The sequence below is a fragment of the Gracilinanus agilis genome, chromosome 2 (assembly GCF_016433145.1).
Source record: "Gracilinanus agilis isolate LMUSP501 chromosome 2, AgileGrace, whole genome shotgun sequence".
Classification (NCBI taxonomy): Eukaryota; Metazoa; Chordata; class Mammalia; order Didelphimorphia; family Didelphidae; genus Gracilinanus; species Gracilinanus agilis.
The window spans coordinates 142,072,210-142,098,417 of record NC_058131.1 but is presented as its reverse complement, the minus strand read 5'-3'; the positions used below and the strand labels follow the sequence as shown (position 1 = coordinate 142,098,417).

The 26,208-nt window shown below is 35.7% G+C and overlaps 1 protein-coding gene across 1 annotated transcript in view; it reads right to left on the bottom strand.

Annotated features, from left to right (window-relative positions):
• CFAP61 (cilia and flagella associated protein 61) overlaps positions 1 to 26,208 on the bottom strand; it is a 368,321-nt gene that overhangs the window by 117,596 nt on the left and 224,517 nt on the right. The window contains exons 16-17 of the mRNA XM_044659499.1: positions 22,107 to 22,275; positions 8,174 to 8,348 (exon numbers count right to left, since the gene is read on the bottom strand). Coding sequence (XP_044515434.1) covers positions 8,174 to 8,348; positions 22,107 to 22,275 — 344 coding nt within the window. The remainder of the gene's footprint in view (positions 1 to 8,173; positions 8,349 to 22,106; positions 22,276 to 26,208) is intronic.

Here is a 26,208-nt window from a genome sequence, read left to right as displayed (position 1 = left end):
GGAAAGTGAATCAATTAGGGAGGAATAAAATGATTACTTTGCTTCAGTGACAACCATTTATAGTGGATTCAATCAGCATAATTTCATGGTTTTCTCCCATTCTTCTAAGCAGCATGTACATAGGCGTGAAGGAAGTAGATGGTAGGTCTAATCAAGGGGTTGGAGTTTGGCAAGGACAAAGTTGGTGGGGAAAAGAGGAAATGACTTGAGAGTAGACAAGAATGTAAAACTGAACTAATTTCTAAGAGATGAATTTAGGAAAGGAAGAAGAGAGTAACTAGTATAGGGATCTGTTAAAGAACTAACAGGAAGGTAGAGGGAATGGTAGTACCATTTAGAATGGGAAACAGGGTAAGATAGCATGACATAGGAAAAGATGGAATGACAAAAGAGTCTGTCTGTCATCTAGTCTAAATCCTAAATAGCCTCTGGAAAAAAATTTTTAATACCACAGCATGATCCTGTAATCACCACTGTGAATCTCATCTGAATCATCCTTAACATTCATTATAGCCTCTACTTGAATTGGCCAGTGTGAAGGGCGCCTTGCTGAAGTGACTAAGGATAAGTGATAGGCAAAGAAATATGCTTATCAAAAGAAGGGATTTTACCATTGTATTCCCTATTCCCAAGGTATCTCAGTAGACCCCAGCTATCTATAGGTCTTCTTCATTCCCGCCCCATCCAACTAGAAAGCACCAGAGTAAAAAACTTGATATATCATCCTGTCTCTACATCCTGGACCAGTTAAGGTATCCCTGATGCCTCTAAGCTTCTTCCCTCTTCCTCTCTGTCTCTAGAGACTAGGGAGAGAGAAGAAACACCAAGACTCAGGGGACCACATTGCTTGACTGCAATAGTAAAAATAAACGATAAACGTGGAATCCGAGAGAACAGATTTACTCTGTTTGCTTGTTTTAAAGACAATACGTATAGACAGGCATGCTTGCAGTTAGGATGATCTGGGTTCAGGTCACTTACCTAGTATACAGTGGCTGTGTGATTCAGAAAATCACTTAAACTCTAGTATGAGAGGCAATTCTCAAGGACATTAAGTTATGGAGAATGTGCCAACCTGCTTTAGTAAGGGGAGTTTCCTCTTCCAATGAATTTTCCAGTCCCTATCCTCTCACTTGGACTCAGATGATGGAATTTGGACCAAAAGCTATATCATATAGAGGCAGATCTTATCACAATATAAAGAAAAACTCCTTAACAAGTAGAATTGTCCAAAACTGGAATGGTTTGCCTCAGGAGATTCCTTATCAATGGGAGGTTTCAGATATATACTTGATGACCACTTGTGTGGTAGGCAAGGTTCGTGCTATAGGAAGAGATGAATTAGATGACTTCTGAGGACTCTTCCAACTCAGTAATTCTACAATTCAAGGGTTTTTTGAGCTTCACTAGAGTAGTGATGATAGAAGTTACATTTCACAAGGTTAAAAAATTAGTTGGCTGGTGAGAACATGGAATAGAGAGAGGAGACTGTCCTTTCGAGAAGTTTGGCAGTAAAACAAAGAGTCTATAGTTCAAATGAGTTCAAATGAATCAAGAGAAAACATCAGGACAAGAAGAATAAAGATGCTTACAGGCAGAGAGGAGAAATCTGGCAAAGAGGGGAAAGATGGAAGATGCAGGGAAAAGGAATTGATTGCTCAAGCAATATCCTGGAGGAGAAAAATAGGAGAGAAGAGCCTTAATAGCACGGGTAGAGAATTTGTCCTTACTAAGGAGGGGCAAGGAGGTTTTGAGGTGTCACAGGCAATTGAAGAGGTCTCTATTTTTTTTCTTAAAGTAGGATTAAAAGTCATTTGCAAGCACAAAGTGAGGTGGGTAGAAAAATGGAGTTTTTAATAGAGTAGGAAAAGTTTAAAATAGCCACCATGGTGAAAATCATAAAATCAGTGGGACAAGAATACAAGGATTCCTTGACAGTGAGAACTCAGTTGAGGTGAGATTGCACAGATTTATAGTTGACCAGCCAACAAGATTGTATTCCTTCTGCATTACCAGTGTTCAGTATTATCGTTGGGCCAATGGCTGATGGACTGAAAGATATAGCTAATCATTCAGTCAAGGCTAAAAGGAAAAGGAAGAGGTTAGAATAGAAAATGAGTTTTAAGAGAGAAAGGGGGGATAAAGGAATCATAGAGGTCAGAAGAACAAGAAGAGTGAAAGAGTTGGAGAGGTGGAAAATGTAAAGGTATAATATCTAGCTTCCTGAACTACCTACTAGTTTAACAACCTAAATATATGAATGGTAAAAATGATGTAACCTTATTAATATCTTTGAATCCTGGGGTGGGGGGGCATCTGGGTTTCTCAGTGGATTGAGAACCAGGTCTAGAGATGGGAGGTCCTGGGTTCAAATCTGACCTCAGACACTTTCTAGCTGTGTGACTCTGGGCAAGTCCCTTAACCCCCATTGCCTAGCCCTTACCACTCTTCTGCCTTGAAATAGTATTGATTCTAAGACAGAAGGTAAGGATTTTAAAAATACATATCTTTGAATCCTGACTTTGGTGCTTATCATTACCAACAAATCAGTTTTCATTAGTAGGTCTCATTTTCCTCCTCTGTAGAGTAAAGAAGTAGGACTAGACAATTTCTGGTCTAATCCTATGAATCACTGTTTATTGAAAAGTTTTGTTATTTAGAATATTATTAAATATTAATTTGTTTTACAAGTAGTTATATTGGTTTTCCCTACACCAAATATCTAGAAATCCTCTAATTGCTCAATATTTCATCTAAGTAAACATCTTCATAAATGTTAACACTAAAAGCATTAATATTCTGAATAACTTAATAATTTAAATTGTAAACTTAAAAATGTAATGTTCATGAGTTAATGAATCTTCCTTTTGTTTTCTGTAGGTTGAAACATAAGATTTCTTTGACCTTAGCATGACCTGTTTCATTATGCTTTGCAAAAAAAAAAAAAAGAATATATTAGACATAGTAACAAAGGCTTTGCTTGGTGATTCATGCACTGGAATTTTAATGTTATACTTTTCCTACAAATATGCTTTTAATAAGGCAGTAAATTGTATTTAGCTAAAGATGAAAATAATTGATCCATTTCAGGCCATTAAAGCAGTTTTATTTTTTTACCTTACTCTCATCCAGTTTTTTTCATTTTCATAGAAAGTACAGAGCTAATAGCAGATGAATTTCAATTAGTTTCATTTATAGTCATAAAATGTTATAATGCATTAGGCTGCTGGATTTGATCAGAAAGACCCCAAAGTGAACTATATAGTATATGATGTATATTGTTTTTGGATATATTTAAAATAGTAACTGGGTAATAATACATGTATAACCCAGATTGAATTGCTTTTCAGCTCTGGGAGGAGGAAGGGAAGAAGGGAGGGAGACAATGTGGATCATATAACTTTGGAAAACTTGGGTGGAAATTTGCTATTAAGATAAATTTTTTTAAATAAATAAAATAGTAACTGAGGCTATCTTCAATATTTTTAGGATGGTAGCAGCAATTTAAATCATTTAATCTCTACCTCTCTCTAATAGCTTTTCTCTAATGTTATCTTTTCCCATTAGTATGTGAACTCCTTGAGGGTGAGGATTATTTTGTTTGCTTGTATTACTATGCTAAGCACTTCATACAGTGCTTAGCATACAGTAAGCACATAATAAGTACTTATCTATCTTTTAATCTATTTCTCTGGGGGCAGCTGGGTAGTTCAGTGGATTGAGAGTCAGACCTAGAGACAGGAGGTCCTAGGTTTAAACCCTGCCTCAGCCACTTCCCAGCTGTGTGACCCTGGGCAAGACACTTGACCCCCATTGCCCACCCTTTACCACTCTTCCACCTAGGAGCCAATACACAGAAGTTAAGGGTTTAAAAAATCTATTTCTCTGTCATTTTTGTATCTCTACTGTATCTCTCAATCATCTCTATCTCTCCATCATCCATCATTTATTTCTCCACTTATAATATCCCTTGATCATCTACCTTCATAATCTATCATCTATTAATAATATATAATATTATATGATATGTATAATAATGATATAATATAATAGACATTATCTTTACCACTTATCTATCTATTCTCTTCTATCTAACATATGCTAACATCAACTTTATACCGGTAAGAATATTTCATTCATATCTGTTAACTCCATCACAAAGTAACAACTGATTTTTTGAGATATACTATAGAGCAAATTATGGGGTAGAGATTGTGAGTGTCTTTACTCATTTGTAGGACAGGGATAGGGAATAGTACTGATATATCACCGGTATAGGGAATTTCTAGCAGATGGCATTGATATGTATTTTGTAAGTTGTAGAAAATTGAGAGGCTGTGAGTAGACTGGCAGTTTCAATCTTATCTTTGAAGACATTTAGTCAGAGGATAAGGGAGGGCTTGAACAGAAGTAGATAAATTCAGCTAGGAGATAAAGGTCTGGAAATTGCCGATTTAAAAAAAATCAATGTATTTAGAAAAGGATAGAATGGTATTGAGGTAGAAAAAATGAACTATAATGAAAAATGTCCACTCAAAAGAAGGCATTTCTCAGGTGTTGTTAAGCTGACTTGAGAGGAAAAAGCTGGGATTAAGAGGGAGAGCAATAGTAATGCAGTAGTTTTCAAGGCTCTAACTTTATTTCTAACCTCTTGACTGCAGAAGGATCCAGTAGTTAGGTTGCTTTTTTGTTTTTTTAGACACTATGGTGGTATTAGATATGGCTCTGATTCTGTTCTTTTTAATGCTGTAATCAACTTCTGACATGTAATTCTTATTAATGGTCTGGAGGTAAAGCCAGAAGTACTCTTAGAGACAATGAAGTTATTAAAAACCATCACTAACTGGACAGCTCAAATAGAAGAAAGGTGCCTAACAAATAATGCCTTGGAATTTCCACTGCCACTACCTTAAGCCTGGACCTCATTTTCCCCACCCCTGTGTTATTCTAATAATATCCTAGTTGATCTTCCTCTTTCTAGTCTCTCCAATCAATCCATGCTGCAAACCACTGGGATATTAATCTTCCTAAAACTGTTCTTTGGCTATATCATTCCTCTGCTCAAATACCTTCAATAGCTATCCACTGTTTGTGAAATAAAGACCATACTCCTTAGCATGACAACTACACATGGCAACTCCATAAGACCAGTTCAACCACATCCTCAACTCTTCTCTTTGAGGAATCTGATGCCCCAGCCAACCAGGTCTGCTCATTGCCCCCATCCTTTGTGCTATCTTCATTATTCTCTCCATGTTTTGCTCCCATTATTTCCCATCTCATAGTGCCCTTTCCCTTCACATCTGTTTATTTATGGTAAATTCCAGTGAGCTCAAACTGGTTTCTTCTACCTCCTCTGTGAAGTCTTACCAACAACCTAAATCCACAGTGGACTTTTCATCCCATGACTTTCTATATCACGTATGGTCTATAGCACCTCATATTAATTAACTCTTTAATTATGCACGCACATACACATACATGTGCTCATCTAGGAGAATGTCAATTACCTAAAGGTGCCAGCCTGTGGCACCAGGTCTTGGACATAATAAACACTCTACAAATGATTATTAAGGAGAAGGAGGAGGAAGGAGATCTTAGTTTTATGAGGGGGTGTGTACTACAAAGGAACGAAGACTTTTAGAAATAATACTATTTGTTTCATTCCTAGAATTTTCTTTATGTTTTCAATTTCATTGGTAATTTGGACTTCAGGTAAAATTCTTTATAGATGAAAAGAATAGTACACCAAGCAAGATATGAGAGATATAGTCCCTGTGCAATGTACCAAATCTTATTATCTTAATAGCATATTGTACTTAAGAGATCCTTAAATGACATACAGCTACAGAAATGATGCTGCATTCACTATCTTCCTTTTGATACTAATATAGAAGGATCATTTCTAATCCAAGAATCAAAGGGATGGACAAGCTTGACAGTGCAATATTTTGATAGACTAAAACAAGCCCCACAACAATTAAAGTGAGCTAGATGGTCTGGACAAATACAAGAACTATGGAGCATCCTTTCTCACACTTATCTTCTATTTTATACATTCTCTGACATTCTAAGGCAGCATCAGACAGTTTAGGGGTTCAGAAGACCAAGTAAGAACTCAAAATGGGGGGGGTCTCATCTCCAGTTCATTCCTGAATACCCTTTTGCTTCCCTTCTAAGTTGGAATCCCTATATAAGAATACTGTAATTTGGGGGGATAATAAGGAATTCAGAGTTTTCTGAAATTCATAGTTAAATAAGGCCAGAGAAATGAATGGGAAGGGAGTATGGGTAACTCCTTATAAGTGTTTGTCTGCAAAAGGGATAAAAGATAGAGGATGATAACTTGAGGGGATGGTAGAGACAAAGGAAGACTGTTGGTTTTTTTTAAAAGAGATATGTGAATAGGATTATGGATATTAGAGATTGAGTAGATAAGGAGAGAATGGAGGTGGGAGAAAAAGAAGGAATGATAGGAGAGGAGGATCAAAGGATCATAGATTTTGAGCTCAGAGGAATTTTAGAGACCACTTTATTTTACAGATAAGGAAACTGAGTCCCAGAGAGGTTAAACTACTTGACCAGAGTCACATAGTCAATAAAAAAAAAAAACAGAGGCAGAATTTGAACTCCAATCCTTCAAGTAGAACCACAGTTTATGGCATAGTAAAGAAACCCGTTTTGAGCCTACCTTTAATATCCACACAGATACTTCCTTAAAGAATCCCTAACATCTTAATTCTTTGATCTCCTTAAATTCTTTAACCTACATCTTAATTCCAATTTAGCCAAAGTCAGAATATTAAGTCACATACTGGATATTACCATTACCCCATAGAAATGTTTCACTTCCCTAATTAGAAACTACCAGTATCTGACAGGCATATAGAACTACTCATGAATTGACCCAAAACAACAACAATCACCACATTTATCAAGTTCTTATACTGTTCTATAGACTTTGCAAAGCACTGGGGCTACAAATGGGGGGAAAAACACAAGACAAACCCTGAACTTCACAAATTCAAACTAATTGGAGGAGTTTACATGTATAAACTCATATAAAAAAGATCGACTGCAAGACAGGTGGAAGGGCATAGAAGTTTTAATAGTGCACAATATTGTGGATGGAAAGACCGAGGGGTCCTTAGGGTACAATATTTGGCCATATAACAGTGCTGGGAATCTGCTGGACATAGAAGAGCAGACGGTTAGACCTAGGTGATCTTCCGATATAGTTGCAAGGCAAATGGCAAATGGCAAATGGCAATCCATCTCACTGTTAGGAATTATTTGCCCCTGTATTCTTAGTTTATAACATTCATCTAAGTATTTGTATACTTGTAGGTCATGGGGCAGAGATCAAGGCTGACTAAAGAGTTCTGGAAGACTCAAGTGAAAATACAGCTCATCAATTTTCATTTCTTATTGATTCCTTTTAAATTTCTCATCAAAGACAGATTATTTTACTGTTATACTTCTTTCCGCTCCTCTTACTTTCTACACTTTTCAAATCCATAGACTATGTTGGCAAAAAAGTATAACTAACTGAATTCTCTAAAATTGGCATTTTAATTCAGCCAAATTTCAATGAAATCTAAAATAATAGAGGACTTGATTGAAAATACCTATGAATGATGGCTACATTTGTACATATTTTTATGCATCCATTTTAGCACAAAAAGTGGTATGCAACTTGAATGTGTACATCTGTGTGAAAGACTATAGAGAACACTGAAGAAGAGGACAATGGATTTTCAATAGAAAAAAAAAGCTCTCCCATTTTAGACCTCCTGTTTTTTTTTTCTAGCTCTTTTCAGCTTTACAAAAGGAGACATATTTTTCATATAATTGCTAAACATGTTTGCTTATTAAATTATTCTTTAATTAGTTAATGATTTTAGCCAAGCTTTGCTCTTAGGATATTCATTTTGTGGCATATAATAATTATAGATAATTAAACTATCTCAAGCCTTTTTTCCCCCAGCAAACATTCTGGGTGTCCAAAAATGACAACAAGTTGTAAATTAATCTGGAAAACAAAGCATGACAGATGAAAGATTTGGTTGGAATTAATTAGGCAGTAATTATATGCTGAACTAGATGAAGAATGAGACTCATTATAGAAATAAAATGCTGCTCTAAAAATGTTTTTAGTTTCAAAAATCCTTACCTTTTGAAAACACAAAGTTCTCTTTTAGCCATTTCAGTGCCTTTAAGCAGTCCTCCTCATCATTGAGAGTGAAAAGATTAGAAGGGATTTTGCCAGTGTATCTTTGCTTTTTCTCCTCTTGGATCTCTCTGTTAGTCAATAGTTTTGTGATGTCAGCTCCTGTGGGACATGGGATCTAAGGCAAATATATCAAAAGAAACAATATGTTGGTTGATGGCATTCTAATGCAGGCATCACTCAAAGAATAGCTGGCATAGGTATGTTCCTCTGGGAGTGCCATTAATAACCCTTAGCAGAAAAAGTAATTAGTGATCAACTAAAAAGGGGTAGTAAGCCACAGTTCAGGAAAACTCAATTTAATCAACATTTAGCACCTACTGTCTACAAAACTCTATGAATTTTTTCAATGTGAAACATTTTGGTTTGGGGGGGTGGGGAGAGAGAGGGAATAAGCATCTATATAGTACCTACTCTGTGGTGTTATTTATAAAGCATTTAGATTTGATTTGATTCTCATAGCAACCCTACATGAAGGAGGTCTAGTTGTTATCCCCATTTTACAGTTCAGGAAATTGAGATTAAGTGATTTGCCTCAGGCCATACAGCTAAATCAAGGGTCTAAGGACAGATTTGAACTCAGATCTTTTGGCATTAGCCTCAGCACCCTAGCTACTGTACCACAAAGCTGCCTTTCTGGCTTGGCAGTCCCAGCTGGTCCTTACCCTAAGCAGCTACCTACTATATACCTGCTATTATTTGGAGGGAAAGAGAAGGGGTTCTTATCTCCTCTACTGACCCACTTCCTTGGCATTTGAAATTCTCACTCTTGCTATCATTCCCATTCCTGAAGCCTCCTATTAAAATGCAATTAGGCTACCTGGGAAGCATAATATATCTAACAGATTAACAGCCATTAACACACCAGCACAAATTGGTTTATTAACGGAACAGAGCCCAAAGGGGATGGGACACAGTGCAGGACATTTTGAATGAGGGAGCAGGCCCAACTTACCTGCCAGATAAAGGCTGGGAAATCCAAAAGGTTGGGGTGGGGCTGGCTGCCAAAGAGGGAGAACAAAGGAAAGGAAAGCACTGAAGACTGACAGTTTTGGTTTTGGCCATTCTCTTCCATAGCTGCCAGGTATAAATTCCCAGCTTTGCAAATATTTTCACTGCCACAGCTGCTGAGTCTCAGTTGCTTACAACACACAGTAAAGTCAATTTCTTAAATATTCTTAAATATTTGTTACACTCTTTTCCGCACCCGTACCTTAGACTGGATGGAAATAGAGGTCTTGGAATCACACCACAGTATTAGTTAAAGTTGATTTTGTGGTGTTTGTATCCTTGCCATGGTAGCTTACTATTTCCTGTATCACAGAACATCAGGTGCTAGTCTTCATTTGAGTCCCCTACCTACTGGTCAAGATAAGGGGGGCAATCCTGACCAGAGGGAACACATACTTTTAAACATACGACAAGCCTCAGGATACTGGATTAGAGAGCATAAAAAGATAGTATCTAAAAATAACGTCTATTTTGGAACCAGGATTTGCTGCCTACTGATTGTAAAAGGAAAATATAACAAGCACATGAACTAGCTTTCCAGTTTTAGCAGCTTTGTTCCCGTTTTCAATTGAATTGAAAGTTTGGGGGAGGGCGAAGGGATATTTATTCCCTGTAATGTAGGATTAGCCTAACTTTCTTTCTTTGATCTCAAGAACATCATAATGCTTTCTCCTGGCTCCTGCAGATCACAAGAGCCTTCTGTGCACCCTGCAGGGCACAAGAGCCTCCTGTGCACCCCTTTTGGAATTTCTTTTCTTTTCTTTTCTTTTCTTTTCTTTTTTTTTTTTTGCAGCCAACTTGTGATTGTCTATTGGCCACAGTTGAGGAAACAATAACTGATAGCACCCACTCACCCTTATAAAGAACATGCAGACAAAAGTCTTTAAGGTGTGGAGAGGCAGGCAAGTGAACCCAGGAGAATAATGAAAAACATGTTTTTTTTTTCTCCTGCCTTGTGAACTTTGGGGTTATATAACCCTGCTTCAGCTAAGTAGAGAGGTAAAGGCACTCATTCCTCTCACCTATGAGACAGTTAAAATATGTTTTTTATTATTAGAAACCATTTAAGGAAAGGAAATGTTGCTCAATGTGCTGTTCCCAAAATTCCTTAAAAAAGAACTTTTTGTATATAACTTTTGTACAGTTACAATTCAATGAATCAGAACAATAGTCGTAATTTTTCTTTAAGAAAGAAAAGATTTTTGAAATGTGAAATTAAATGATTGTTTAAAATGAGTTTGAATCCAAGATACAACCCATTTGTTTTGACGTTTTTTTTTTGGTATTACTAAAATGTCAACAGGTTCTATTTATGGAAAATATCTATTTTCTGAACATAATCACAAAAACTATGTTTTAGAAAGGTACAATTAGAGATGAGTTTTTCTTTATTACAAAATAGCTTTTGAACAACATTGGACATATATTTCTCAAGATAGCCTTAATACTTATTGCAAAAGTAGCCTACCATTATTTATTAACATGAAAAATATGCACAACAGTTAAAATGTCATTGAAATTTTGAAATCTTAATGGAACCACCATGAAGAACAGAAGAGGGGCTGGTAGCACAGAAGATAATAGAATTTTAGTCACATCAGACCACTTCGGTAAATCATGCTTTAATGAATCAGAAAAAATCCTTCTCAGAAAATTATTTTAATGAAGAACAAATTGATAACCTTTCAATTTATAAAACTCTCAGTGCATTCCCCTTCCGAACAGTGGAGGTGCAGATATAAAAAAAGGCAGGGGAAGAGAACAAAGTCTAAAGTGAAAATGAGTTTACTGCAGTTGTAAAAATATAATGACCTTCCTCACAATCTATACAATTCCTATGTGGTCTAGCACACATGGAGTTCTTTTTGGCCATTGCTATATCATGAAGAAGTAGGGAAAACTTTACTGAATGCCAAGTTTTTCCACGCTTGTAGGATGGCATTTCAGCAGACAGATAAATTTGGCAATGATATTAGAAAGACTGAGGCCAAAGTAAATTGTCCAGAAAATTCAAGTAATACAACAGAGGTCTCTGTGTGGAGAATTGGCTGTGGTGGCACACAAATGAAAGAGTAATAATAATAGTAATGCCAAGAGTATCGGTGTTTTAAAATTATGAAACTCAAGTCATACTATCTACATCAATTAGGGTGTTTTCTGGCACCAAGAGGATGTTTCCAGCCAAAATTGTTAATTAGCTAATCAAAATGGCATCATCTTTGTTTGGGATTTCATTTCTATTCAACTTGATTCACTTGAATGAGCACTTATTAAGTGTCAATTGTGTTTAAGGTGCTGTGACAGGAATTGGAAATACAAGGCAACAATGAAGCATGTTCTGCCTTCAAGGAACTTCAATTCTCCTGGTGTTTGGGGAGAGGAAAATACATCATGTATATATATTAAAAATATGATATATAATACAAAGTCATCTATAAAGGGGCACCTAGGTATCTCAGTGGACAGAGAGGCCAGACATCTTGGATTCAAATCTGGTCTCAGCAACTGAGTCATTTGACTCCATTTGCCTACCCTTTACCACTCTTCAGTCTTGGAACTGATACTTAGCATCTGTTCTAAGATAGATGGGGAAAGGTTGGTGTTTTTTTTTTGTTATAGAGAGGGGTTTAAAGATGGATAGAGCATTAAAAATTGGGGGATCCAAAAATCCTTAGGTGGAAGATGGCCTTGAATTTAGAAGATAGAGATTCTAAAAGGCAAAGTTGAAGACAGGGTGTAGTCAGGCAAAGCATGATGATGCATGTTTGAAATTCCTGCTGCCAAGCAGGCTGAGGCTGGTGGATTGCTTAAGCTCCTGAGTGCTGAGATGCAGGGAGCTAAAGTTGAGAGGGTGTTTGCCCTAAGTCCTTCACAACATGGTGTATCAAGGAGATTTGGGGGCTTGGAATAGGAGGCCAAAGCTCCTACGCTGATAAATAGGGGATGGAGATTGTGAATGGCCACTGTACTTCCAACCTGCTTGAGATAGAGAAATCTAGTTTCAAAACAAACAAGAAAGCCAAAGTGCACTCCAGGTATAGGAGACCACCTATGTAAATGCATTGGGGAGGAGATAGAATTTATGCACAGGGAATATCAGGTCATATTGTCTAGAAGAGAGAGTAATATGACACAAGACTGGAAAGGTTAACTGGGAACCATATTGTAGAGGGCTTTAAATGCTATGCTGAAGCCTCTATTTTATCCTAGAGGCAATAGGGAGCTAGACAAAAGGTTTGATTATGGGAATCATATACTTAATAGTGAGCGTGTTTCGTTCCCCTGATTATCCATCTCATGGATCATAGGATATAGGGTTGAGATATAAGATATCTCCAATGCATGAATTACTATACAAAAATGAATGTTAATCTGTTCACTGTATCTGTAGCAATTTAAAGTTTGGTGACTGGTTAACACTAATGAGTTGTCATCTATTTAGGCTATGAACAGACTGATGTTGTCATTTGTTCATTCATTCATTCCTTCCTTCGTTTGTTTGTTTGGTGTTTACTATCTTTGCATACCTTGGCCATAAGGCCCTTGTCCAAAATTCCAAGAAGATTCTGGGCATGGTAGAACATGCCTGTAATCCAAGTGACTGTGAGGCTATAGCTGACAGTTTTCTAGAGCTCAGGAATTCTGAGTTTGTGTGTGCAATATAAATCTGGTGTCCATACTGTTTGGTAACAATGTGGAGAGTGCTTAGGACCTCTAACTGTATTGATAATGGCCAACAGAGCAGAGTGGTTGGCTTCTTATCCCCATAGGGCTAGAAATATACTAGTGAGGGGGTGACACACTCCAAACTTAGAGCCTATTAAAACAGAGAATTACTATAAAAGTGATATTGAAGCCCAGTCTCTGATGTTGTGTGACATAGATCTTAGAAGCAATGAATAAGGACATTGTCTACATGGGAAGACCAATCTCCTCTGAATATAAAGAGAAGCTAAGAACCTCTTTCTTTTGACTATTGCTCTCTTCATGGCCTATATCCTTCCTGTTGATATTGAAACTAGTAGGACCATCCTCTAGAGAACCTATAGAATATTCCCTTACTTAGAAGTATGGGACAATCAGTAGTTGTATTTTTTACACCCCTCTGTGATGCTAAAAGTCAGTCACATCAACCTCAAAATTTCATTCTAATATTTTTGGCTTTCAAGTATATGTTTTAAACATATTGGTTTTTGTTTTTCTGATTCCATACAACAAAATCATCCATTTAGAAAGCATTTGCTGCTAAATGATAAGAAAAAACAGACAAGAGAACATGTTATCTTTCCCTGCCTCCAAAGATCCCAATTCTCCTAGTGTACTGGGAGAGATTTGTATTTTAGAATTTTTAATTTGGCAGCTTTGTGGAGTATGAATCAAAGTGTTAAACGACTAAAAATGGATAGCAGCTAGGAAGATACTGCAATGATACAGACAAAATGTGATGAGGACTTAAAATAAAGTAGAGGTTGTGTGAACAGAGATGAGGTGATGAGTTGTGGCGATAGAATCAATAAGGCTTGGCAACTCACAGCAGAATGAGAGAAAGAGAAAAGTCATAGATGATTCCAATATGGTGAATCTGGATAACTGGAAGGATGATAGTGGATTTTGAAGGAATAGGGAAATTAAGAGAGAGAGATTTGAAATTATGTAAAGCATGAAGAAGGTCTTAATTAGTAGAGTAGGATGAGATTAGTAAACCATGATTTTACAATAGAATCAGAGGTTGTAGATCCAAGTAGTAAGGGAAGGAAAGGAGCAAACTAGAGTTGGCAATCCCGGAGTGCATGAATCTCTTTCCTGTAGTGGGCCTGGCTACAATAAGAGTGAGAAAACCAGCACTATGTGCCAGGCACAGCACTAAATGCTAGAATTACAAATGGAAATTAAAAAAAGATTTTTTAAGTGCAGCTTCTGCCTTCAAGGAGTTACATTTTAATAGGGGAAGATAATACAAATTTGAAAACTGACAAAGAAAGTGGGAAGATGAAGGTACCTGACAGGGGGACATAATTTTGAAGTCAATAAAGTCAACAAGAATTAGTGGGGTTTCCATTATTGGTATTTGGAAATCAGTTCTTATTCTGTTTACCCAGAGGTAGAGAGTAAACAGGACCTCCCCTATCAGCATCAGTTATGCCTGGGCGTATTTCAATTTGTGTTTATGACTATTCTTCTCTGGTAGTGTCCCTGGGGAGGTCTTCTGTACTGGGTCCTGATGCTGAGGTGCCTGAAGTCTTGAGCATAAGAACACCAAAGGAATTTAGTGGTGATTAGCTAGTAGAGGGTCTTCAAAAGCTATTTTGCCTCAGCTCCTCACCTGTAGAATGGGAATAATAATAGCATCTGCCTCACAGTGTTGGTAAAGATCAAATGAGATAAACTATGTAGTGTTCTACAAACTTTAAAGTGTAATGTTAAGTTAATTATATTATAGTATAACTTTTACTCTTTTCTCTTTGTGTCTTGACACTGCCAAAGAGAACATCATCTAGATCCAAGACCCTCATTATCAGCCAGTGATTACCTTAGTAGTCATATGATCCAATAATTTTTTCATTTTAATTATAAGAAATCTGAGGTCTAGGGAAATTAAGTGACTTAAAACATACAGATAATAAGTGGCAAAACCAGGGTTTGAACCCAGATTCTCTGGATCCAATATCCAGTGTTATTCTCATTATTCTGCTTTATCTCTCTACTATTTCTGTGTTCAGATAAAACATTGTTATTTTCAAAGAGTTCAAGAGGAGAAATTAAGTAATAATTGCATTATGTGGCTTTAAAAGCAAATGCCAGAGTGCTAAAGAAACTTGGGCCCTTCATAAGCAAAAAATTTTGCTCCTAAAAACTTACTGTAGAATATAACATGGCACACATAAACATGTCTATACATATATACTAGTAGTCCTTAGCGTAAAGATTATTTAAGTAAAAAGTAAGTAAAAATTAAGCAGTTTTTCTTCTTAATCCCAAATGGTAAATGTTATAGTTGTGCCACCAGATTTTAATCATTCTATTATTTTACAGATGAAGAAGCTGGGTCTCAGGGAGATCAAATTATTTGTCCATAGTCATACAAAGTACTAAGTAATAGAGTTGAGTTTCTAGTCTACCTAATTTTTTAGTTTACACCATATTAGATTGGATTGTTCTTTAAATATTTGGTAAAATTCACATTTGAATAAATTTCAACTAGGTTTTTTTCCCTTTTGGAGGTTATTTTGATTTGTTCTATTTCCTGTTTTGTTAATCTGAGCAATTTAGATTTTTGTAAATATTCACTCATTTCATTTAGAGTGGCAGTTTTATAGGCATTTAGTTGAGCAAAGTAGCTCCTAACAATTTCTTTCATTTCTTCTTCATTCATTTTTAATGAATACCTTTAAAAAGGTAAACTTACCTTTTTAATTTTGGATACATGTAACTTAGTTTTCTTCTTTTTAAAAAACAAATTAGCTAATATCTTATCTATTTTGATGATTTTCTCCCAAAGAACCAGCTCTTAATTCATTAATTCCATGGATTTTTTTGCTTTCAATTTTATTGACCTCCCCCTTGGTTTTCAAGATTTCTATTTTGGCTTTTGGTTGAAGGTTTTTTGTTAATTGTTTTTCTAGTAATTTTTTAGTTGCATGCCCAATTAGTTGACCTGTTCTTTTGTCATTGAAAGTGTTAGAGATATAATTTCCCCCCCAAAATATTGCTTTGCATGAATCTCAAAAATTTAGGTATATCAACTCATGGCTGTCATTATCTTTAATGAAATTGATTATTTTTGTGATTTGTTATTTACTCATTCTTAGGATTTATTTGGTTTCAAATTTAATTTTAATTTATGCTTCAAAGGACCTTTATTGCATGTATTTTTTTATTGCAGAATGGTCAGGGAAAAGTACATTTAATATTTCAGCTTTTCTGTCATTTTAGTGAGATTTTTTTTGTTCTAATAGTAAATTTTTGTGAAGATGTCATGTGTAGTTGAAGAAATAGATATATTACTTTCTATTCCCATTCAATGTTCTCTAGCAGTCTGTTACATATAAGTTTTCTATTTAAGTTCTTCATTGCCTTTTTGTTTAGATTTATCTAGGTCTGAGAGGAGTAATTTAGTTCAATCATTATTTTAACATTTCTCCATGTAATTAATTTAACTTTTCCTTTGAGTATTTAGAAGCTATACCGTTTGTGTGTGTGTGTGTGTGTGTGTGTGTGTGTGTGTGTGTGTGTGTTTAGTATTGATATCCATTCATTTTTATGGTACCTTTTAGTAAAACATAATTTTTCTATCCTTTACTTAGGTCTATTTTTAGACGTTTGTTGCTTTGCCTGACATCACAAATGCTATCTCTGCCATTATTTAAACTTCAGCTGGAACCCAAAAGATTATTTTAACCCTGTTTGTACCTATTTTAAATATGTTTCTTGAATGTAACATATTGGTAGATTCTGGTTTCCAGTCTAACCCTCTTCCATTTTATGGCTGAGTTTATCTCATTCACATTCATAGTTATGATTGTTGTATCTCTCTCTTCATCTCTTTTCATAGTTTTTTTCTCTTTGTTTTCCATCTCTTTATTAAAGGTTTGCCATGCTTCTAACTACTCTCTCCATTACTATTTCCTCCCTCTTGTTCCCCTTCTTTCCTTAAATCCCTTTCCCTTGTTTCCCTGCTGAGTGAAATGTACTTCTGTACCAAACTGTTTATATGTGTATTTTTATGCCTTACCATTTCATATGTGAAGTTCAAGAGTCACCTGATCTCTCTCACTCTTTCCTTGTTGTAAATAGTTCTATTTGTGAATCTTATTTATGTGAGATAATTATCCACATTCTATCTTTTCCTTCTCCCAGTGTATTTTTCTTTCAAAATCCTTATATTCTTCTTTTAATATCATCAAACATAACATAATCATTCCTAGGCCTTCTGTCTTAGATTTTCCTTTATGACCCCCAATGAGAGTCTAGGGGAACTACATGTATCTTTTCCTCATATAAACCACTTAACCTAGTCCCTTATGATTGCTTACTCAGGTTTAAATCACTTTACTTCTCTTAACTTTTGTGTTTGTATGTCAGATTTTCTACTTGGTTCTGGCCTTTTCATCAGGGATTCTAAGAAGTCTTCTATTTCAGTAAAAATCCATTTTCTGCCTATAGGATTATACTGTTTTGCTGCTTATATTATTCTTGCATATAAGCTTGGATTTTATGACTTCTGGGATATTATATTCTTAGTGGCAATAGCCAAATTCTTTTAATTTCTATTTTGCCCTTTTTCTTTTAAAATTCCTTTAAATATTTCTGGGCTCTTTTTTTGGATGGGGGGGAAGGGTTAATGGCTTTTAGATAGTCCAAGTTTCTTAAGTTATCTTCCCTCAGTCTATTTTCCAGATCAGTCTTTTTTGCTAGGAGATACCTCCCATTTTCTTCTATTTCCAATTTAAATTTTTTTTGGTTTAATAGTGCTTGATGTCTCATAGAGTTAGCTTCTATTTGCTCAATCTAATTTTCAAGAAATTATTTTCTTCAGCAAGACTTTCTATCTTTTGTTCCAAACTGTTAATTCTCTTTGCTTATTTTTCTTTCATACCTTTCATTTCTTTTACCATTTCCCCTGTAATATTCTCATTTGCTTAAATAATTTTTAGTTCTTTTGCTTAGATCTTGTGTTAACTCTTCCAGGAATTCTTGTTGGACTTGTGTTCATGCTTCAATTTCCTCTGAAATATCCTTTGTAGATATTTTTTGTGTCATTCTCTTTGTACAGCTTTGTTTTTTTTAGCCTTTCTCATCATATTAGCTCTTTATGGTGGGAGTTTTTTTTTATTTGCCTAGTCTTCCAGCCTACTTCTTGACTTTGGAGTTTATGTTTGAACTAGGTTTTGAACACTTCTATAGGGGGATATCTGGCCTGAGGGTCTGTCCTCTTACATCCTTCTACCATTTTTGCAGCTCCAGTTCAGGGCCTGAGAACTTTCAGTGCTCTCAAAGTGATATGATATAGATGAAGTCTGCTCACTGCCTTCCTGATCTGATTCAAGTGCCTGATTCAGGTTTGGGTCCGTTGGCTTGTTCCTGACTGCCAATTTCAGTAGCTCACTGCCACTCAAGGTGACTGAACTGTCTTCACTTTGACCTGGAACTCCTGCCCACATTATTCCACTGTAGGCTTACTACTCTGGGGTGGAGGATAGAAGTGAAAAGAAAACAGAGATTTATCAGATCAGAACAATACAACTACTATTTGCTTCTGAACTTGTTGCTTGCTTAGTACATAACACTCTTCTCCACAGCTCCTATGTGTATGAAGCCCTCCTCAATTTGATCCAGAACTGGATGATATGTGACAGAGCTATGAAATGGAACAGATTCCTCTGCCCTTCCTGGCCTGTTGCTTCATGCCTTGATGCCCAGTCTCATATCTCTTTTAGTCACTGGTTTGGACATCTGGGCAGACCCTGTCACCAGTGTCCACAGACTTCTTTGTTTGTCTCTTTAAACTACCCTAGGCTGGAAAAAATGACTCACTGTGACTTTTCTTGGATTTTTTTTTTATTCAGAATTCAGTCTGGTACATTTTCTAGATCTTTGTGGCAGAAGCTTTGTGGGACAGCTAGACTGTACTTCTTCCTTCTACTCAACCATCTTGACTTCCCCTTCCCCTTTCTACTTTTGAATAAAATTCTGTAAGAAAATATATCTTTATATTAAGCTGAAATTGGCTTTTGTAACTTTGACTGATTCCTTCTAGCTTTGCCCTTTGGGGCCCAGGGGAATATGTTTAATCCCTATTCTAAATGATAACCCTTAAAATACTTGAATATATTTACCATGCCCATTCCTAAGTCTTCTCCAGACTCAGCATCCACATTTCCTTCAACCATTCTTTGGCAAAAATCTAAACTACAAAATATTTTTCATTCTTGACTATCATCAAGTATGTTAACTCTCTATATCCCAGTTTTTTGTAATGTGTAAATTTGATGCACATGCCTCCAAATCATTTGTAAAAATATTAAGAAACATAAGATCAAGCACAATTACATAAGACATTCCACTGTAATCTTTCCAAGTTGATATTGAACTATTATTGATATCTGATCTTTGCATCTAGATCTTGTCCAAAAAGTTAGCCTCACAGATTTTTGCTAAACCTATGGCTGAAATCTAGGTAAACTGTATGTATAACACCTTAACCATTAGCAATATATTCTAGAATTTTGTCAAGATACAAGTTTGGAAAAATATTTTGCCCATTTTACAAATTAAAAACTATGAGGTTCATGGAGGCTAAGGACCTTGATAAACCTATATGTTAAATTGTTGAGACTAAAGGCTAGATCTTTTGACTATTCCATGCTTCCTTTCAATTGTTTAGTGTGATTCTCTTGGTAGCAATCACATTTGTCATCATGTTCATTGCCTACTTGTAACAATTCTTTTACCTTAATCAATTTACCCTCTATTCGATCATATCAATAGAAATGTAGGCCCTTGGATAAACCTAAGAAATCTCTCAGTCATCAAAGTCTCCTCTATAGTCATTAGTTCTTCTTTTTTTGTGCCTGAAGAAAAAGAATTTTATGTTCTTTCCAAATCCATTAAAGAGAATCCTTCCTCACACCTCTCTCAACAAAAGAAAATATAAAAGGGGTAGCTAGGTGGCTCAGTGGATTGAGAGCCACTGGCCTAGATTTGGGAGGTCTTGGGTTCAAATCTGGCCTCAGATACTTACTAGCTGTGTGACCTTGGGTAAGTCACTTAACCCCCATAGTCCAGACCAGTGATGGGCAAACTACAGCCTGTGGGTCAGATGCAACCCCCTGAAATGTTCTATCCAGTGGGGCAGCATTATTCTAAACCTGACAAATACAGTGGTTAGGATACAAAACAATGAAACTTCGAAAGAGTTGCCTTAGAAACAGACTGACAGATGAGCATTTCCTTTCCTTTGCCCCACCTAGTTTGCCCATCACTGGTCTACCCCTTACCACTCTTCTGCCTTGGAACCAATACACAGTATTGATTCTAAGACAGAAGGTAGGAGTTTTAAAAAAGATAGAAAGAAAACATGAGTCTTCTTTGTTAACATTTTTTGGATCACAAATCCAAGAAATAAGATTTGGCTATTACCATTTTATTGTGCCATTTTAGGCTAATATCATGTCCTATTGAATCCAGAAAGAGTTAGACCCATTGAAAAATTTCCACTTTTCTTTCTCATGCCTGTCAACTCTTTTAATCTATACCCCCTCCAAAAATATTTATGTGGAGCTACAAAAAGGGTTCCTTTGTTAAAGAATTATACCAAGAATAATAGTTTGTGGTTTTGTTATTTTAAATTTTTTTGTCAGGTTCTAGGCAGGATTACATTTTTTAACAATTTTTAATATTTACAGTCACTTAGCAGAAGGGTCAGAATCAGAACCAGCAAGCTATAGGTAGCCAACAAAACTTCCATTTGCTGCCTGAACCAGATTAAAATGTAATTGGTAAGTGTTTGTTGAAATAAATAAAAATATAATACTACAAAGAGAATGTTAATTTGTGTTTTTCTAAGTCCATCTGCACCATCAGGAATCCATTTCTATTTGAGGTTGTCACCAGTGGATTAGTATATAGAGTATTGGACTTAAACTCCAGAAAATCTAGGCTTAAAACTGAAACCTGATATTTACTAGTCATAAGACCAGGGACAAATAATTTAATTTCTCTAAAGTTCAGATAGCTCTCTGGGACTATTACAATATGGGTTACAGTGTACAGGTTACTCAGTAACATTTTGAACTTAAATTTGGCAAATTTAAATTTTATATTGTTAAAGGAAGTCATAAAAACATCCACAATTCTGGGGCCTGGTCACTAGATAAGTGACAAAGGAAGAAATTTCAAAAGAAAACAACATAAACTCCCTCCTGAATTCAGCTGCCTTTTCCACATCATTCTGGTTACCTTTAATTCTCCTATTCTGGGGGAAAATTAAATTGGAACCCCGTTGATCACTTCTCCATTTAGTTTTTCCAGTTGTAAAAATGGCAAGAGCTTAATGTGCCACAAGCTAATGCCACAAGGGCAGCTGGACACACATGGGCAGATGCTCATTTCAATCAGTATCCTGGCCATTTCTTCCATGCAGAGCTTCTTCCAAAGTGGCAGGGAACTCTACACTGGGGAAAGATGTACAATTTGCAGATAATAAATTGAAACATACCCAGGGAGAAAGGAAGGGAAAGAAAGTAAAAGATCTGTATGGTTAGGAGACATCAAAAGAAAAAAGAAATGTTCGCATTTCAAATATTTTTTCCAGTTTATTCTGTATCCTTTTCTCAAGAAAAGCAACTCTCCCTATAACCTTTGAAAACTGGAACTCTTTTTAAAAAAGAATAAAAGAGCTGTCAGTGAAAGGAGTAAAGCACAAAGTCATGTTTAAGGGAAGGTAAGTATTCCTACTGGACAGGGCAGGAAAAGCTACATTATGCAGTCCAACGGCAATAGACTTCAGACATCTATTAACTTACCCCTCAGATGCATGCCTGAATTCTGCTATAAAGAGCAGTAAATGTTAGTCTTTTAGTCAACAGATTAAAGAGTGACATTTCTCCAACTCGTTATCATTTTTATCCTTGAACAGAATGTTTTTGTTGGAATGTGATGAGAGGAGGGTTTCAGGATACAATTCTGGTCACGAGTATGCCTTTAAGAGTGCTTTATAGACATAGAACAGCAGCTGTCACCATCCACAGACAAGAGGAGATGCTCTTTACATGAGGAGTGTGTGCCCCGGTAAATGGATTAATCGTTAATCACGGTAATCATCAAACACATTGGTTTCTGCCCTACGTGCACAACACAGCCTTACCTGGTATTGCTGCCCAGTACAGAGGATGAGGTGGTCATATGGCACTATCTTTTCATTGGAAAGGATGACGTGCTTGGCAGCTCTGTTTATGCCAATCATTTTACCAACCACAACATTAACCCAGGAACAAAGTGACATCAATGCATAATCTTTATCATTAAAACAGTGGCTGTGAAGAAAGAATATCCATAAGTGACATTTGAGCAGCTGACAGCAGGCATTAATTAGACATCTGGTGGGTTGGTTGAGGTCCCCTAGTGGTTCAAGTCTGTTTTCTTGCTGTGAGTTTACCAGAGCCTATACTAAGAGATTATTCGTTATGAAACACTTAGTTACAAATTGACATCCTCCTGCTAAAGCTAAATTATCCCTCCCAGCTTTGGACCATTCCACAACAGGGATTTTTTAAGTCACTAATGCATACCAACCACACTCTTTCCACTGCTTCTTCTCCAGAGCTGTGGAAAATTTCTTTCTGATTTTTAGAGGGGAAAAGAAGCACTTGTTAAGTGCCTACTATATACTAAGCATTTTACAAATATTATCTCATTTGATCCTTATAACAACATTGAGGGGTAGGTGCTATTATTATCCACATTTTAGAATTAAAGAAACTGAGGCTGAGAGAAAAGCTAGTAAATTTCTGAGGCCATAGTTGAACTCAAGTCTTCCTGAATTCCAGATCCATTACTCTAACCACTGCACCACTTAGGTGCCTCTTGTTTAGATTAGAATAATGGAGTACTTTTTTAATGAAGTGACCACTGACTACAAGGAAATAGAAGTTAGAGGAAGATAACTGCTTTGAGGAATCCTAAATACAAGGCTTATAGTTCTAGAGAACTTTGGGATCCAGTTCTATTTATTAATACTTCTCAAAAATTAAAAGTAGTACTGTAAACTCCTCAAAATCATGGGATGCTTCATTTTTGTACTGCCCATTGTCTTACAATTTCTATTGTAATTATATTTTATATTAAATAGAATGATTATATGAAAAGTGAAAGAATTTGGACTCAAACGAAGACTTTATGATTCTAAGTCTACCATTATTTTTATTGAACTACTCTGCCTCTAAAGAAAAAAAAACAACCAACAGCCCTCCTTCCCAAAAAACCCCATCAGCTCTGCTATTTGCTAATCATGTGACTTTAGGGAAGTCATTTCAATCTCTTTGGAGCTCAAGTTCTTCATTTATAGGGAAAGGCTAAAACCCACTCTCCCTCCCAAGCCTGTGAGAAGGATCAAATGAGATAATGTATATGAAAAGGCTTTGAAAATTGAAGTTTTATATATACATATCTCTATATATAATATACATGAATGGCATCATTATATAATCATGTTTGTGCTTATTCTTTTTATACAAAAAGATATGTAAACAGAATCCTAATGGGGTAATAGATGAACACTTTTCTTTTTGATCCACACGTTGGAAGGTAGAGATACTATTCTGTTTTCTAAGCTCAAACAGAATCCTAGTAATGGAAGCACATTAGCTATATTGTAAAGACTGTGAAAGGTAATGCAGTTCTTTGCTTTGTATCTCTCTGTGAAGGCCATAGGGGGATAAAACAGCACACACAAAAATCTTTTAATGAGAAAAGAATATTGGATGTGTTTGGATCACAGGAAAATGACATATACCAGAATAAAATTCCCTTATGAAAAGTTTTTGACTTTTACCTTAAAAGAGAAAATACACTGGTTTTAGTTATACATTCATAAGAACTCCTAAAGGGATTATTCATATTTATTGTACCATTTCTTCCATATTAGCAATATTATAGCAGGTTTTACAAGATGAAGAAAATTTAAATACATTTAGTGTATGAGGATTACTTTCATGAGCCTTCACTCAAAGATAAATTCTACCAGGGGAAATCTGTAGAAGGCTAAGGTAATACTATTTTTAATGATAGTATTATTGATAATGTCAGAATGCATATTTAATAGTTTAAATTTGAGAGCTTGTCTGATGAGAATTGGTACATAAAGGCAGTAATTTTTAGTCGTTTCCTCAGAAGAAAAAGGAAGCACTAAGTTTTTGGAGGTGATTATTTAGTAGATTGAATTAAAAGCATTTCTAATTTTTAAAATGTGATTTTTGAAGTGAAAAATCTAACTCTCTCTCTCCTTTTCTCCCAGCAAAAAAAATATTGGGATTTTATTGATTTATTCAGCAGATGGGTGAAAGCTAGCCTTGGGAGGGAGAAGTATGAATTTTTCCAAAGTGATTTCCCTGAGCAGACAGTTAATGGCCATTAATAGTCCAGCATGGGAGAAACTGTCTCACTGATGGCTTGATGACAAGAAAGATAAATATACCAGGGCTCCTGAGGAGACAAAAGGAACCAAGGCAGGTAGCTTCTGGAAACAAAAGAAGCCTTGTGCATATACTTGTTCCTGCCTCTGAAAGAGAGATAATCTTCAATGGAAATTTTGGAAATGGGCAGCAAAAACAAACCATAACCAGCAAACGTCAAGGTCAGAAAAATGTTTTAAAAAAATGGGTCATAATTATAAAATAACCAGCTCCACCATAGGACTGGCAGTAAAAATTTAGATTCAGAGCAGCTATGTACTGAATTAAAGAGATACACCTGTAGGAGAAGTGCAATTAGGCTGGAGTTCTGTACTTAAAATGATGAAAAACTTTTAGAACTTCAATGGACCTGGGAAATAAGTTATTACAATAATATAATTGTATAATGCTTTATAGTTTACAAAGCATTTTTACATACTCATCTCATATGATCTTTTTTTAAATTAAATTTTGATTCATACTTTTATAACAATCCTATGAAAAAGGCCAAGTGGTTGACTAGGTCTCTTCCTTCTTCTCTATCCTACTGCCTGCGCTTTGATTATATCCCTTATCATTAGCACCAGAAGGGAGTCAGAGTTGGGAAAAAGAAGGGAAAATTAAGTCAGCCAATTGTGCTTCTTGGTAATAGTGAGGGTAAAAAAACATTTGTAGAGAGAAGTTTTAAACAAATGATTAGAATTAAACTTGGCAAATATTTATTGAGTAACTAGCTATGCTGTACATGGGCATTTGAGTAATCTGTGGAGCTCAGATCTCCATATTATTCTCATATCCTATGACCAAAGGTAACTGAGACCTGTATTTGTGGAGATAATATGAATTGCCATTTCCTGGTTAGGGCTCTTCAAGCAGTTGCTGAGAACCACGGCACCATTTACCTCCTCAAAGGTGGATGCCTGAATGACTTAAGCTGTGTTTACACATCTAATGACAGGATCATTCTCAAATGATGCCAGTTATTACTTTCTGTCAAACTATTCATTCAAGACAGTATGGTTAGTAGAACCTTAGAGGTTCTCACAACAGAAATCTAATTTGGATTCCAATCCTACAAGCCACTGGTATATTACATGGAATTAGCTGAATTGTCTAGATTTTGAGATATTGTGAAGACGAAGCCTGTGTCTTAAAGGGAATCACAGATTCTTTTTGCTTGTTGGCAAATGATTAGTAGGAAAACTTATCTTAAAGCAAGCAATAAACTAATTTTATGTGACATACCCAATACGGAAATTTGTTTGGATATTTGTTACATTGATTCTAGTTTTCTTCTTTTTTTTAATGTGATGGGAGGTAAAAGGGAAAGAAAGTTGATTTTTGTTCATTTAAATGTTATGGATATACTTATACATGAAGATAGTATAAATCTATTACTAATGTTCAGACAATAGTAATTTTGTACTTGTTTGTTTTTTAATCACAGCAACTCTTTCTGTAGGCTTTGAGGAAAAAAATCAGTTCATTACCTTAGGAATAGACTTTTTAGTTTTTAATATGGAGTTGTAAAATGATAAAGATAGTATGTATATAGTTATCGAGAAAACTGAAACCCATCAATTTCTGCCATTGGGATGCATTAACAATATCTCCGAAACCACAGATTGCTTTCCATTTCAAAAAGGTAGCATCATGGAGAGAATGCTGAACCCAGAAGACAACAGATTTAAATTTTACCTCAGACACTGATAAGCTGTGTAATCAGAGGGACCTTATGCAACCCCTAATAACCACAGTTTCCCTGTCACAAAATAAGGATATATCATGGTTAGAAAA